General features: G+C 42.5%; 1 protein-coding gene and 1 long non-coding RNA gene across 3 annotated transcripts in view; one reads left to right on the top strand and one right to left on the bottom strand.

The window, feature by feature from the left end:
- LOC140126236 (uncharacterized) overlaps positions 1-16,278 on the bottom strand; it is a 60,926-nt gene that overhangs the window by 19,993 nt on the left and 24,655 nt on the right. The window lies entirely within an intron of this gene.
- The window catches only part of RFX4 (regulatory factor X4), a 53,737-nt gene that overhangs the window by 19,222 nt on the left and 18,237 nt on the right, over positions 1-16,278 (top strand). For both annotated transcript variants that reach the window (XM_072145450.1, XM_072145449.1), the window contains exons 3-9: positions 933-993; positions 3,765-3,888; positions 10,337-10,398; positions 11,892-12,105; positions 13,448-13,525; positions 13,607-13,770; positions 14,209-14,309. In XM_072145450.1, the coding sequence (XP_072001551.1) occupies positions 933-993; positions 3,765-3,888; positions 10,337-10,398; positions 11,892-12,105; positions 13,448-13,525; positions 13,607-13,770; positions 14,209-14,309 (804 nt within the window). The remainder of the gene's footprint in view (positions 1-932; positions 994-3,764; positions 3,889-10,336; positions 10,399-11,891; positions 12,106-13,447; positions 13,526-13,606; positions 13,771-14,208; positions 14,310-16,278) is intronic.

Here is a 16,278-nt window from a genome sequence, read left to right as displayed (position 1 = left end):
CTGAAGTAGCCTGGTACCAGTACTGGATTATACTATAAGTGGTTCAGGCGGTAGCCCGGCGCACATGGTTACTTAAACCACCCACCAAATTTTATGCTCAGAAGAACCTTCACCCATGAAATCCCTGATATGTTCTTCATCTCAATACACATGTACACAAGAGCCATTGCAGGACCTTTTGAAGGTCCTGAAACTGCAGGCAGAAGGAACACATCCTCCATTCCCCAAGAAACTGATTATACTCTTCAGACTTAGGCACGGAGCACATCTCTCCTGGAGACTTCCATTGTTCTTCTCCATTATAGGTGGAAGAAGAAGATTGAAGTCTTCTATGGATGCCATAAGAGACACCAGAATGTGCCCAAAAAACCACATTGACTTCAGTGGGGTCTGTCGGGCTTCTGTTGGAAAGTCCATCTTGATGTCCATACGTGTTCACTAGTGTAGATGCAAACTTAGCCTGAGAATTCAAGCATGTTATGCTTGCGCTAAAATGTCTGACTCTTCAAACATGGTTGGGAATTGGTGAGAGGGGAAGGGCTTCCTTCGGCCAGCCAAATAACTACCCCTTACTTAATACCTGGTGTCGATTACAGGTTTCAGTTCTTTGGTCACTAGAGATGAACAGACCTGAACTTTAGTTTGATGTTGTCCGTTTGGCAGCTCCGTGTAACCCGGACATGTTTCTTGATGGGCTACAGAGCAGCCAATCAGGCAGCTTTTTACACCCCAAACAACTAAGCATGGATGCGTTTGGCCAGGTGGAAACCTGGTGGACACACCTGGCCAATCACAGCTATGCCTAGGGTTGTAAAACTGCCCGATTGGCTAAGCTGCCGTACGGAGGAAGCCAAACCTAAAGTTTGGGTCTATTCACTTGACGTAATATAAGATATCTACAATTAATAATGTATTTCTCTTAAATTTTCTAGCAGATGAAGAAAAGGAAAATAGGGCATCGAAACCGCACTCAACTCCGGCCACTCTACAATGGTATTTCGATTTTCTTCTTCTATGATTTATGTCATGTATCAAACATCCCAAATATAATCTTCTCAATACAGGTCATATAGTAAAGGTACATACGATACGATAGAACTTTATTGATCCCTCTGGGGGGAAACTGTTTTGTACATAGTGGGGATCATTTACTAAGGGCCCGATTCGTGTTTTCCCGACGTGTTACCTGAATATTTCCGATTTGCGACGATTTCCCCTGAATTGCCCTGGGATTTTGGTACACGCGATCAAATTGTGGCGCATCGGCGCTGGCATGCACGCGACGGAAACCGGGGGGCGTGGCCGAACGAAAACCCGACGGATTCGGAAAAACCGCCGCATTAAAAAAAAAAAATCTGTCGCGGAGCTTGCACTTACCTTCACTCAGCCCGAGCCGGTGAACTCCAGCGTGTTCCGATGCTTTTCAGCGCAGCAGCGCCACCTGGTGGACGGCGGAGGAACTACCTTAATAAATCCCGTCCGGACCCGAATCCAGCGCAGAGAACGCGCCGCTGGATCGCGAATGGACCGGGTAAGTAAATCTGCCCCAGTGTTCGGGCAGTTGTTACACACAGCGGCAGGCTTCATGTTACAGTTACATACATACACTACAAGAGGCGCCTTCTCACATGTTGCTAGGTCCTTAGTTGCAGACAAACAGAAGACAGTATAGGCAGTCCATGTACAAGATAGGGTCATTGGGTTTGTACTTAAGTTGAATTTCTATGTAGGTCGGAACTGTATATTTTATAATTATAGCTCCAGACCAAATTTTATTTTTGTCCCAGTGACAATTGGATTTTCTAATTTTTTTTCTGCAATGAGAACAAGAATTATCAATAAAACTTCATTACAGACACCTTACAGCTGATCATTACAGCCTGGGACTACAGTAATAGCATCCAGAGAGCTTCACCAGAGGTCACAGTGGGCAGAGAGGTCCATCTGTAACTAGGGGTTGTCTGTAAGTCAGGTGTCCTTAAGTAGGGGACCGCCTGTACAGACTGCATTTATCATAGAGTCTATTCTAGATTCCATCAAGCCAACGCTTATTTGATTGATGCTCGGAATTTTGGCTTTGTGGTGATGTTCTCCAACCAATGCTGTCTTTTTTTTATTATCTCTCCCAAACTGTGAACTATGACATCACTTCTCCTTTTCTCTGCTAAATCTAATTACACGCACATGCCAAACACATTCAGCCCCCCGCTCCTAGCAACCAGCCATCAGTATATATAAAAAAAACTGCGAAAGTTTTTACGTCAATTAAAATTCCCTGTTTTCAGAGAATAAATGACGGTATTCCGCGGCCGATCACAGGAATATAGAAGCGCTGTATACATAGTCGTGAGGTCTGGTAACAGTGATTTGTTTTGTCTCATATGGATAAAGGCGAGGGATGGAGTAGGGGGGGTCCACAAGTGATCATTAAAGACCTAGGTACAATAGAGTTTTGTATGATGTAAGTCTTAATGACTGTACAGTACAAGGAATTTTCAGGAAATTATGAGATGGAAGGAAGTGTTCTTATTGTCTGACTGTTTTGAGATCCCATTATTACCCCCCCCCCTCCATTTCTTCCTGATCCTCACAATAATCCTCTCCAAACACACTTAGCCATTGAAAGATGGAAGATGTGACCATCGGCACTGGACAGGAAAATTTGCCTTGGAAAAATTAATGGAACCGCCATGGGGTCCAAAACCACTCCAGTGGCTCCTTCCATAGACCTTATGTATCTACTGTGTGTGTCCTATAGTTTGATGACTAAGTTAAGAAGTTCAGGTTTTTTGGTCTTAAAGAACTTTTTTTTTTTTTTTTTTTTTAATTTTTATATCTATATTTTTTTTTGGCTTATACTTTGTTAAAAAAAATTTGTTTAGTTTTTATTTTCTGATAATAATTTATTGCTATTTTAAAATAAACATTTTTATTAGTGTTTAGATCATGTACCAAAAAATAGGATTTATAACATGTTAATATTGGGGCGCTAAAACAGGCCGATTTTGAGTATTTCCTTATTTTATCTAATTCTGTTTTTTAACTTTTTAGTTTTTAGAGTTTATTATTGTGTATTTTTAAAGTCATACTTTTCCCTTGAAACTGGGGAACGGTGGACAGTTGTCGCAGTCTGGTCTGTGCTGGGTTAGGTTCTAGCGTCTCGTTGATCACATGATAGTCAGGTGACCATCTTGACCAATGGTTTTCTATGTGAAAACGGAGTGGATATGCAGTTGAAATGGGTAGTTTAAAAGGTTGTCCAGTCACCTTTGCTGAACAGCAAGGGTCTCAGAGGTGGGACCCCCATGGATCACAAGGACAGAGATATGTTGCACCCCAAAAGTATAGAGTAGAAGGTCGGGCATGGCCATTGCCGTTCCATTCACTGTCTATGGAGCTGACGAACATAATTGAGTATGACTTACATATCTCCATGGGTGCCATAGGGATAAATAGAGCAGCAGGGTGCATTTGCCGTACATTTGGGGTGCAACAGCCCCCCGTTCTCATTACCTGTGATCCAGGACGTTTTTCCTATGAGTGGATGGGCAAATCCATTTCATTTTTCCATGGCCTTACACTCATTCTGACAGTTGGGGCATATGACTTCCCAATCTGTTGGACATCCAACCAAAGCCAGAGCCATAAATAATATTTAGGGACCTGGACCACCAACTAGTTAGTCCTAATAATTGCATACAGAATGAAAAAATAATTTTGAAGGATTTTTCTTTTACCTTTTTGTTTTTACCTTTTATTTTAAGGCTGGAAGAAAACTATGAAATTGCGGAGGGTGTCTGCATCCCTCGGAGTGCACTCTACATGCATTACTTGGATTTCTGCGAGAAAAACGATACACAGCCAGTGAACGCTGCCAGTTTCGGCAAGGTATGCTCCAGGACATTTCTTAGCAAAATCTATTTTTTAAGTATTTTAAGTATCAATTTTTGAAAGTCAGTCGTATGCATCGTGGAGTCCTAGCTTACGAACCCTCACAATAGAAAAATCTGTAAGAAGTTGGACCGGATGAGGTCAAAGTTTCTCCACAGAATAAGTAATAATTTATTACTTGGGCATCCAAATCTGCTTGTGCGTGCTCACTACCACTCCACTCAATCTCTATGGGACGGATGTAACTGAGTACACTCAACTATCTCCATCAGCCCCACGGAGTCATAGTGAGCATGTGCGACCATTGATCCATTAAAATGGAGATACAGGAAGACCACCATTCTTAAACGAGTTGTAGGTTCTAGAAGTCCCACAGCAATCCCACATTTACTACCAATCCTTCGAATAGGTAATTAAGCACAACCCATTTTGAGTGACCACCAGCTTTGGACCATCCCTTTTTGTTGGGATGGTCATGTCAAGTTAAATTGATCAAATTCGGTCGTATTGCTTGGACACCTATCAGTCAGTTTCAACATATCCAGAACACAGGTACAGGCAGGGCCGGTTCTAGGCAAAGTGGGGCCCTGGGCAAAACTAAAAGTGGGGCCCCAAAATAAAACTATTTTATGACCAGTCACAGTCAGCAAGAGGCTCCTTTAGTATGGTAAAACAAACTGTAATATGGGAGAATTTTATAGGAGATAGATAAATGATAGGGAGATTTATGGGCAGCATGGTGGCTCTGTGATTAGCACTACAGCCTTGCAGCGCTGGTCAACATCTGCAAAGATTTTGTATGCGTGTGTCTGCGGGGGTTTCCTCTGGGTCCTCCGGTTTCCTCCCACACTCCAAAAAATTACTGGTAGGTTGATTAGACTGTGAGGCCCATTGGGGAGAGGGACCGATATTTTCTGAAAGCAGACACTTGCCCCATTTTCAAAATTGCATCAAAAATTTTATAGACATAGGCGCCTTCATGCAATTTTGATTCAAATTGAAACATTTTATTAAAAATACTTAAAATTTGACTTTGATGGCAAAAAATTTGATTCAAACAGAAAATGTTTACCTTCACATCTCCTAAATGTAATACATGGACATTTGTAGAGTTCACAAATGTGCCCTATTGATATGTTCACATAAAAAATCCACATAATATCACTAAAACTGTAATAACTAGATATCTGCTTTTCAGCTAGACATTTTTAGACAGTCACAACCTGCACAATATAGCAATAAAACAGAATAAAAAGTAAAAGCAGGCGATGCATTTGGCAATTAACATTCAAAATTTCCTCTAAAATACATACAAATCCAGATATAAAGAAAATCTAGTTTCCTAAAACAGTATCACAAAATAAAAGGGAATAAGAGAGAAAGGGCCACATTTATCACTTTTGTGCGCCTAAGTGTAGTAGTTGCGCCTAAATTCTGGAGCATTGTTTTACAGAATTATCACAAGCTACAACCATCTGTGATAAGTATATTTTCTGCCTCTTATTAATCACTTTACTTTAACACAGTTTAGGCGCAGTTTAGGCGCAATGTTAGATTCAGGCACTTACATGTGATCCTGCTACAAGCTCCTCTCTGCTTCTCCCACATCCCAGAATGAGAATGACCCTAACAGCAGCACCCAGGTGTGTGACACCCTGCACCCAGTGACCTCCTCAGCAGTGGCTTCTCCTGGAGGGGATCCCCCAGTGCTGGTCTCCTGCTGCACCCCTGTAATTCTGCTCAGTCCCCTCAGAAACACTGGTGATACTGTGCAGAATGACATGGGGGACACTTGTCAGTACTATGTGCAACATTCTGTAACGTTCTCTTCTCTCTTGCTTTGAGCTCAGGATTCTGCAGAATGTTTTGTAAATAGAAGGTGATGAACTGTAAATAGAGTCTGCAGCTCCTGTCTGCAGAGTATCTAATGACTGTATTATATGTTCTAGTGTCTGCAGAGCATCTCATGTCTGTATTATATGTTCTAGTGTCTGCAGAGCATCTCATGTCTGTATTATATGTTCTAGTGTCTGCAGAGCATCTCATGTCTGTATTATATGTTCTAGTGTCTGCAGAGTATCTCAAGTCTGTATTATATGTACTAGTGTCTGCAGTGTCTGGCTGATCTTTGCTGCTAGAAATGAGCTGCTCTGCAAAGGGGCTCAGTGCTTTCTTCTCAGTTAACGCCACCTGTGGGTAGTCGCAAAAATGGCACAAAAACGGTGCGCCTGAATGAAAAGGCGCAAAAACAACAGGAAAAAAACGATTGATACATGTGGCCCAAAGTGTGTTCTTAGATAGTTCTGCATAGAGAAGGGTTAAAACCATGAATATTAGTTGATATTATCCCTCCTCAAAATGTAGTAACATATAAAGTGAATATTTCCATTATCTGTGAGGTGCAGCAGCTCCTGTGTGCAGCAAATGCTCCCTGCAGCCTGATGGCTAAGAATCTGGATTGGGGGGGGGGGGTTAATTTCAGGGGGCTGTATCTCTGGTTCTGTGACACATAGAACCTGACTTCCTTTTTCCTATGAAAGAAGAGAGTCTCCTCTTTTATATGAATCTAAATGTGTTTCTAAAATGTAGGAAAACGGAGATATTAACTGTTAAACTGCCGTTGGGAGTGATATTTATATATAAAAATGGCACCTGATATTCTCACTTTAAACCTGAATATCTCTGGATCCCTGGCACCTAGAAACAAAATTCAAGATTCATTTGAAAGAAGAGATTTTCCCCCTTTCTCCCAGGGGCCCTGGGCAATTGCCACCTTTGCCTACCCATAGCGCCGGCCCTGGGTACAGGCAGTCCCCGGGTTACGTACAGGATAGGTTCCATAGGTTTGTTCTTAAATTGAATTTGTATGTAAGTCAGAACTGTATAGTTTATAATTGTAACCTCAGCCAGAATTTTTTTTGGTCTCTGTGGCAATTGGATTTTAAAAATGTTGGGTTGTCATAAAAACCCGAATTAACATTAAGGCTTAATTTCAGACACCTTTTATAACTCCTATAGATGATTATTATAGCCTAGGGCTAAAGTACAGTAAATAACCAACATCCAGAGGTCCGTTTGTAACAAGGGGTCATCTGTAAGTCGGGTGTGTTTAAGTAGGGGACCACCTGTATTGTCATTTACAATTTTCTAAATTTTCCTTAATACCCCCCCCCCCCCCCCCAATTATATCTGGATGGTTTCTCTTCCTTAGACTAGTTCCTACTTTCTAAACTATCTTTGGGGGATGTTGTAGACAATGCTCGGAATGTATTTCTTTTTGACTATAACATATTAATTGCACATGACATGAACTAAAGAGCAACTTACAAAATTAGACCAAAAGCCAAAAAAAATTTGATGTCAAATAGAGGAACCAAAATGTTAGGCTGAGGACACCATCTCTTCAATAGGAAACTGAAAGTCTTTTGTCTTCATTTATAACATGCGGAAAAGTGTAGCACCCAAGAAAGCAAAAACTTTCACTTTCCCCCGAGTTGCAAACACTTGCTTTTCCTATTCTGTGCTGCCTTAAACTGGCCTTCAATGGCTTAACCCCCGAGCTTCATGACTGAGCGCTGCCCCATGGTCCTTTTCCCCCGTCGCCCCCTCCGCAAAGGGTTAAATGAATTTGGCTATTGAGTCGAGGAATGTTAGATCAGTAGCTGGAACAGCATGGGGTGTTCTTATGGCAAGCTTCATTGAGTCTATACAAAAAAATAGCCGAAAGACAACTGCCCGGCCTGTCTGCTCATTTATCAAGGTTCTGCGCCTCCTCAAAAGTTCCTCTCTCTCTCTCTCTCTCTCTCTCTTTTTTTTTGTTCTTTGAGATGTTTGCCGAGGTTCTGCTCCAAAAATAAAACCAGCGAGAAGAATCCAGAAACGGCCAGGGCTTAGCGCAGATGTGTAAATAAGGGCAAAGCTATTGGAAATGTCTGATCTTAAGGTGATACATTCTCCCCGTGAATGGCTTTTAATAAAATAAACCCCTCGGATACAATGGATAGAGGAACATCTTGGAAATTCATCAAGTCTACACCTCCTTTTTGTGCTGATATTAACAGCTGAATGCGTCCGCGGCCATCTGTTTGGCAAATACACAAATGTTTTGCAATAAAGTTTTGTTGCCGTTAGGTTTATGTATTCACACGGACATAAACTAAAGCAGGAAAACATCATTTTACCAGTGATCTTAAAATATGTTCCAAAAAAAGGGCTGTCCTGTGTGGTAATGTCAAGTTTTTAACTCTTCTAAGTCTACAGGAAACTTAAAAATAGACTGGACGTCTAGCAAAACTAGATGAGGCCCCTATATTAACTTGTTCCCCCATGTTTGATAGACCAGGGGGACTACAATGCTGAAGGGCTGAGGGAGTTATACTGTGAAATCCCTTGAGGAGTCAAAATATTCACAAAACGGGTAGGGAGCGTAGATATATTTGCGTTATATATTCACGTTATATATTTGCGATATTTGTTTCTGGTATACACCTTCTCCCTGAGACTCCTGAACAAGTGGCTTTACGAGGCTGTGGTAAGACCAATACTTGGTCCCCGTATGAGTAAAGTGGTGGGGGCCCAGGGGCACATGCCCTGAGAGATCTCCTCATAATCTGGCCTTATCTGAAATGAGTCCAGTGCCTGGTAATTTTTAAAAAAAAATTTTACTAGGGAAATTTGTTTTTTTGAGAGACGAAGTTACTGGCTTACATTGGGTCTATGGTAGAGTCTAATTTTACATTTTGCACAACCAGTGTCAGACTTGAAGTCCTATGGTCAACCAGAAAGATAAAATCAATTTTGGAGCCCACAATGGTACAACTTTGGCAAATCCCTTAAAGGGATACTCCCATGAAGACAAGTTTCTTATATGTACTCAGGATAACAAAATAACTCATTCTCTAATTCACTGTTTATTAACAAAAATGCAACATTTCACAGATATAATTCCAACCTGTCTCTATCGGTCCTGGTGAGCACAATTTCAGTTGCCCCTAGACACGACCTTGTAACTTCAGACTTAGGGTCAGGCCACCATCTTGGATTTGTAATTGCAGCATGCAGATGAGATTTCTGTCTATCTCTGCTGAATGTCTGTAGCCCCGCCTCCTACACGTTGCTCAGAAACAGTTACATCCTGCCAGGAGAGAGAGTGAGGCTACAAACTACAAGGAGATAAGTGATCCAGGGGAAGGGGGAGGCAGGCACAGATCTGAGATGTAGCAGAGCTCACAGTGTAACAGTGTAAAAGTCTGTCAGCCTCTGTGTAATCTCATGCATCTCTAATCTGTCTCATCTCTCTCTATGTGTCAGTGTATTAGTGCAGAAACCAGATGAAAGTCTATTTACACATGTACCCTGATAATCTAACCACATTGTCACCCCATAGGACTAGATGGATAATAATGTGTCTGCTCAGAGAGGCCCCGCCCACACCCTGGAATCTTACACGAGCAGCCTAGAGAGGGATAGAAGCTAAAACAGCAATAAAACTGTAAAGTAAGAGTAAAATTGTAAAGTAAGGGGTTAAAATGATCTTTATTGTGTTAACATCACTGGATCACCTAGAAAAGAAAATTCTAATTAGCAGCACAGAGCGTGGGGATGAGATGTCTGGCGCTCTTGGCTGCTACTTAGGCTAATTATGAGGGAGGTGACTTCACGCCAGAGGGGTGAGTTCATGCCTCTTGCATGATGTCATCTCACTCTCAGGGAGGTGGCGGGGGCGTGCATAATTAGCAGCCCGGAGCGCTGGACATCTCGTCCCCACACTCCGTGCTGCTAATTATAACTTTCTTTTCTAGGTGATCCCAGCATTTCAAGCTTAGCAATGGACATCGCCGGGATCAAGGTGAAGAAGGGCGCCACTGAGTATTTTTTTAGCCTTTTTTTGTTTTGTTTTTTAGTGGATGATTTCCTTTAAACATAAACTAACACAAATTTCTTTCAATAGTGACTTGTTTCCTAGCCCTTACTTAGGGGCTGGCGGGCCTACCTAGTTCAGAAACCCAACAACTGATTAACCTCCAATATAAGCCTGTGCACAACCATAAAAATAGCGCCCAATTTTTGCAACCATAGTATTGGTTTCTAGGCCTTACCAAACAAAAAGCATAAAAGGTAAAAAAAAGAATCGAAAAGGTGAAACATATCAGGTGGTGGCATGGGGAACGTTTAGAGAAGAGCTTACTTTCTCAAGGTCAACAGTCTACAAAGTACCAAAAAGACGTAATCACAATCCTAACCCATACATAATGATACATGATGATTCATTTAGTTCTGATAACATTTTTGTGTGCTCTACAACTTTTTGTACAATATATTATTAAACAGATTTGCAGTGAAGCTTTTTTTTTTAGGTCTCACATTTTACCGAGGTTATGACCTTGAACCTCTTTTGTTCTCCTAAAGATAACTGACCTTTGGTAATATATTTTACTTCTTACAGATAATTAGACAGCAGTTCCCACAATTAACCACAAGGAGACTCGGGACCAGGGGACAATCAAAGTGAGTACAAAAGTCAATGGAATTCGGGTATTGTGCATGACCTGGGTGCAAGGGTCACCTCACACACTACTTTGTCGGTTTCTTTCAGATAGGGGCTTTTTAGTTTTTAATACTTGTTGATGATATTTGTTTGTGGAATTGATTGTTGAATTTTAGAGAGTTCAGATAGATTGAGTTAAATATCCGATTAAATGGCCGATATTCCAGGTCACAAGGTCATAGAGCTACAGACATACAAGGTGACCGTACATCTACTACCAGGATGAAGAATTGTAAACCCAGCACACTGACATACTGGTGTGCGCCCCCTCTGGCAGGATCTGCTCTTCTTTTAGCTTATTATGTCCTGGTTTTTACAAAAAAAAAGGCTTTCAAAATTATGCAAATGAGTCTAAGGGGCTCCAGGTTCCATAGATGTTAATGGAGCCAGGAGCCCCTCAGGCTCATTTGTATCATTTTTAATAATTTTTTTCTTAAAAAGCGAAGACATAGAAAGATTAAAGATGAGCAGATCACACATGGGGGGGCACATAACAGTATGTCAGTGTGCTGGGGGTTTACAATCCTTCATCCTGGTGGTAGATGTCCTTTAAAGGAAACCTACCACTTGAAGTGGCAGGTATAAGGGGGAACTACCGAGCACCAGCTCAGGGTGAGCTGGTGCCGGAGCTTAGTTTTGTTAGTGTTTTAAACCGCAGTATCGCGGTTTAAAACACTTTTTAAACTTTATGGCCGAAGCTGCTTCGGCGCAGGGAGGTACGCGCTCGGCGCACCATGTGCGGCTACATAGGAAGTGAAGAAAAGCCGCGGGCACGGTCGCGCGCATGGTGCGCCGAGCGCATACCTCCCTGCGCCGAAGCAGCTTCGGCCATAAATGAAGCCAATGATTTTGAGAGGACCACTCAATCATCTACTTGGAGGTATCCCAACTTTCCATCCTAGCCATCTCAACTTTACCCCCATATGTGCTTTGGTTCCCGATTATAGCAATTGTCTGTTCTTTAGCACCTCCTCTTGGGTTGGAGGTGTCGTGTTCCCTAGTGGGCCCTGCTGCGGCCAATCACGTTGCTAGTTCTATGTCAAAGGGGCCCGCTGAGGCCACTGATCGGATACAATGGGTCCCATACCAACAACATTTTCGTCCGGGCTGGTACTATCGTACTATCAGACAACTGGCACAATATTGGGAGCAGGTTAGGAAGGTTTAAGTTTTCTCTCCTGGCTGCCGTGGAATTTTACAGTTTTTAAAAAAAAAAAAAAAAATCCTTTGAGTAGAGAGCTACCTTATAGAAGTTGTGGGAGAAAGGCAATATATGCCACTACTTTTGTCCCCAAGCTTTGAGTCCACAAAATTTTAGTTAGTAATGCAGCACTGCACTACCAGCCACAACCTGTGAACAGGAGCGGCGCTGTTTTCCTAATATTACAAATTAGCAGTTTTTTTTATGTTGTTATTTTGCCATCTATGAGAACCTCCAAGTGTCTTCTCCTAGGTATCATTATTATGGCATCGCCGTCAAGGAAAGCTCCCAGTATTATGACGTGATGTACTCCAAGAAAGGAGCCGCCTGGGTGAATGAGACTGGGAAAAAAGAAGTCACCAAACAGACAGTGGCGTATTCACCACGATCCAAGCTGGGAACTTTACTGCCTGAATTCCCAAATGTCAAAGACCTAAATCTGCCAGCCAGCATCCCAGAAGAAAAGGTATCTATAAAGCCAAATTAGTTCCCCCGAGAGTCTCTTGTCTATTCATTTAATTCCATTCCAAGAAACGTCAACGGGGAGGAACGATAACTCAAAACGGGATCAGTTGTGTATTGACCTTAAGTGGTTTACTATGTGACTGATGTGGGGCTTTAAGGGCAGATACTGGTTTCCTCTTTGGGTGATAAGAATCTGTCTCCTCTCCTGAGGAATTACATTGTCCGGTTCATGTATTTGTCCGATGGTCAAGTGAAAGGTGGTGGATGAGTAATAAGGCAACAAGACTTTCAGTAGTGGGCTATGGGGCTACCGATGTGGGGGACTGTAGGGCTACCAATGTGGGGCTTAGGGGCAGATCCGACTTCTTCTTTGGGTGATAAGAACTTGTCACCTCTTCCGAGGAATTGCATCATCCGGTTCATATATTTTCCCGAGGGTCAGAGGTGGTGGAGGAGGAATCGGGCAACAAGACTTTTAGTGGTAGGCCAGGGCTATACGGTAACATTGGCCATGTGACATGATGGTGGCATGGATGGGTTGTTATTTCACAATTAACCATGTGGCCTTCACCACCGTGTCTCCGAGTCAAATTTTTGGAGACTCTAATTTACAGCTCTATGTTATGTGACCGTAACATAACATCCACCAAAAGTCCAAACTTTTTGTCTTGTGAAGTTCTTTGGTGCCCCCCTCTCTTCTGTGTACACTGTTTGCCTAAAACAGGCAACAAGACTTTCAGTAGTAGGCTATGGGGCTACCGATGTGGGGGTTTAGGAACAGATCCTAGTTTCCTATTTGGGTGATAAGAACCTGTCACCTCTTCCTAGGAATTGCATCATCTGGTTAATATATTTGCCCTAGGGTCAGATGAAAGGTGGTGGAGTAATCAGGAAACAAGACATTCTGTAGTTGGCTATGGGGCTACCAATGTGGGGCTTTAGGGGCAGATCCGTTTTCCTCTTTGAGTGATAAGAATTTGTCACCTCTTCCGAGGAATTGCATCATCCGGCTCATATATTTGCCCTAGGGTCAGAAGTGGTGGTGGAGTAATCAGGCAACAAGACTTTTAGTGGTAGGCCAGGGCTATACGGTAACATTGGCCATGTGACATGATGTTGGCATGGATGGGTTGTTACTTCACAATTAACCATTAGGCACCGTGTCTCTGAGTCAAAGTTTTGGAGACTAATTTACAGCTCTATGTTATGTGACCCTAACATAACATCCACCAAAAGTCCAAACGTTTTGTCTATTGAAGTTCTTTGGTGCCCCCCTCTCTTCTGTGTACACTGTTTGCCTAAAACATATCAATCAAAAATATTCTTATTTCCCCCCCCCATAGATTTCTACATTTATCATGATGTATCGAACTCACTGCCAAAGGATTCTGGACACTGTAATACGAGCCAACTTTGACGAGGTACCAGTGCTGCTCCAGTCTACGTGCACAGTCGTGATGTTTTATATTATCTTGTGTTGCAATTGCCTTTATTTTTCTCAGGTTCAAAGTTTTCTTCTGCACTTTTGGCAAGGCATGCCCCCCCACATGCTGCCAGTCCTTGGCTCGTCCACAGTGGTCAACATAGTGGGAGTGTGCGACTCCATCCTGTATAAAGCAATTTCTGGTGTCTTGATGCCAACTGTACTACAAGCATTGCCCGACAGGTTAGTATAGTGTCTTATTATCGTCTTTTGTTTTCTGTGATCATGGGAGGGATCATGTTAAACTGGGTGGAGTTAAAGCACCCCGTAGCCAATCATATCAACCATGAGAGCAGCAGAAGTATTGGCTTCTTTTTTATTAAGCATAGACTCCTTATGGGTTCCCTACGGTGACTTGGGTGGGCCTAGCTCCGATCACACCCTCTACATCCCCTGCTGATGCAAGATGAGGCTACTACCTCCAAACTACTATAGCTACACCCCTGAGGTTCAGAGAGATCATTAACCACGCCCTCAGGGAGCTCCTAACCTGTAGCCATTCACTATGTCTTAGCTTTAGGAACCACTCACAGTGTTTTCTCCCCTAGGTAGGACTTTTTCCCCATAGAATATAAATATAATATCATATAATAATAATTAGATTTTATTTGTTTCTCCAAGTTTGACGCAAGTGATAAGAAAATTTGCGAAGCAGTTGGACGAATGGCTGAAAGTTGCTCTTCACGACCTTCCCGAAAATTTGCGAAATATCAAATTTGAGCGTAGGTATTGATTCTATTTGTGTTTCTTTGTCTTGTGTCTTCAAATTAGAAAATAACTTGTTAATATAAGACTCCTATAATCTGAGATCAGTAGAATTTGGTGGAGGCCAGATAATTAAACTGTCCAGTTTATTAGATGTTGGTCTCAAGTTGAAGATGACCAGGTAATAGGCGTCGTTTTGCAGATTCCAACGCAGTTGGAATTTTTCCTCTAGCCCACACCGTTCCCGAGCAATCGCTGATCTAACTTTCGGCACCCAATATGTTCTACAGTCAGATAGGTGGTACCACGCTGTCTGGTGCAGCCCTGGACCACCCACTTGACAGTATAAAGCTTAAGCAGTGTATCAGGTGCTGGAATTAACGGCATTGATTGCTCGGGAACGGTAAGGGCTACAAACAAAATTCCAACTGTGTTGGAATCAGAGAAGCAGCACCTATTCACGTGTAAAGAATTAGATATAATAGAGGTGGTCCTTAAAATTTTTTTGTATGTGCAAATTTTTGTGTATCTCCGTAAAAAGTCAACATGCACAGTATGAAACATTTCCTCACTTCATACATGTTGTTGAGGAGGAATCATACAATATCCCTTTAAAAAGGACCTGCTGTCTCTCCTGACATAAGTTGATTTTGCTCTGTTATTCCTCCTGGATAAATACATGAATCAACTTGGTGTTAACTCTTTAGCTTGTCATCAGGATATGTCCTTTAGTAATTACAAAGGGGCTCATTTACTAAGGGTAGGCGGAGCGCATTTTCGGCTGAGTTTCCCGGTGATTTCCCTGTTGTGCCGCATTTAACAGGGGTTTTTAGCGCACACTATCGTATTTTGGCGCACCGGCGCCGGCTTTCACGTGGCAAATCGGCTGACGTTCCGACGGATTTGGACAACGCGTAGGATTTAAAATCGCAAATTGTGTTGCAACTCACATACACCGGGAAGAAGAAGGTGAACTCCGACGGATCTCAGCAGGGAAGCGACACATGCAAGATCTCGGGCGCATGATCTTGGTGAATCGTGCCGGACTTCATCTTCGTCGGACCGTCCGGATCGGGGATCGCTTCAGGACCGGGTAAGTAAATGTGCCCCAAAGTGTCTATGTCTATTACCAGGATGAATAATAGAGGAACCTGTCAATGCAACGTTCTCGCTAATATAGATGTATAAGCCAGTCAAATTCTACGTTTTTATAATCTTCTAATATCGTTAACGGGGCGGCTTAATTAATATTTTTCACGGGCTTTTATGACTGTACCTGTTGTGTCCTTCATTATGGCGCCTTCCATTCAGCGGCTTTGATAATACAATGCTATAAAGGCTCTAAATCTATAGTGAGGCATAAAAGCGTCATACAGACAAGCCTTATCAGATGACTGGGTCTCAGCGGGTGGTCCGCCCTCTATGACTGTGCCCCAGGACCCCGCCGTGGATGGACGCCATCACCTCCACATAAATCCTCTCTCATTTCTAAGCTCAGACGCTTTCTCCATTAAGGGAAACTGTTCTGCATCATCCAGTAATTAAGAAAAGGGATTAGCCGGCGATCAATAATAAGAGCGGGGAGGAGGAGGGGGGAGATGTACCTGGGAGAAGAACCAAAATCCTTTATACATAATAATTGGGTTTGTTATTGATTAGGGAACTGGTAAAGGTGCAGCCTTCTCCATTTGGACTGTACGGTTTTAGTATTCAGCTTTGTAAAGGGCAGAGGAAACAATTTGTAACTGGACCAGGACTCGCTCATTTACATAGGGGAGCGCAGACTCTCCCCCTACAGGTGATGTCAGGACATAGAAGGACCAGGTGTTCAATGCCAACATTTTCAAGCCTTCTATTATAATATGTAGAGGTTATTCCCCTCTCTCAGTATGGAGACATGCATGCTCTGTGCAACCCCTTGATTGTTCATGGAATATATAGATTGTTCATGAGAGAAATATGAGATAGATAGATAGATAGATAGAT

The sequence above is a fragment of the Engystomops pustulosus genome, chromosome 4, assembly GCF_040894005.1.
Source record: "Engystomops pustulosus chromosome 4, aEngPut4.maternal, whole genome shotgun sequence".
NCBI lineage: Eukaryota > Metazoa > Chordata > Amphibia > Anura > Leptodactylidae > Engystomops > Engystomops pustulosus.
The sequence above is the reverse complement of the archived record's forward strand: the minus strand, read 5'-3'. Positions and strand labels throughout refer to the sequence as shown.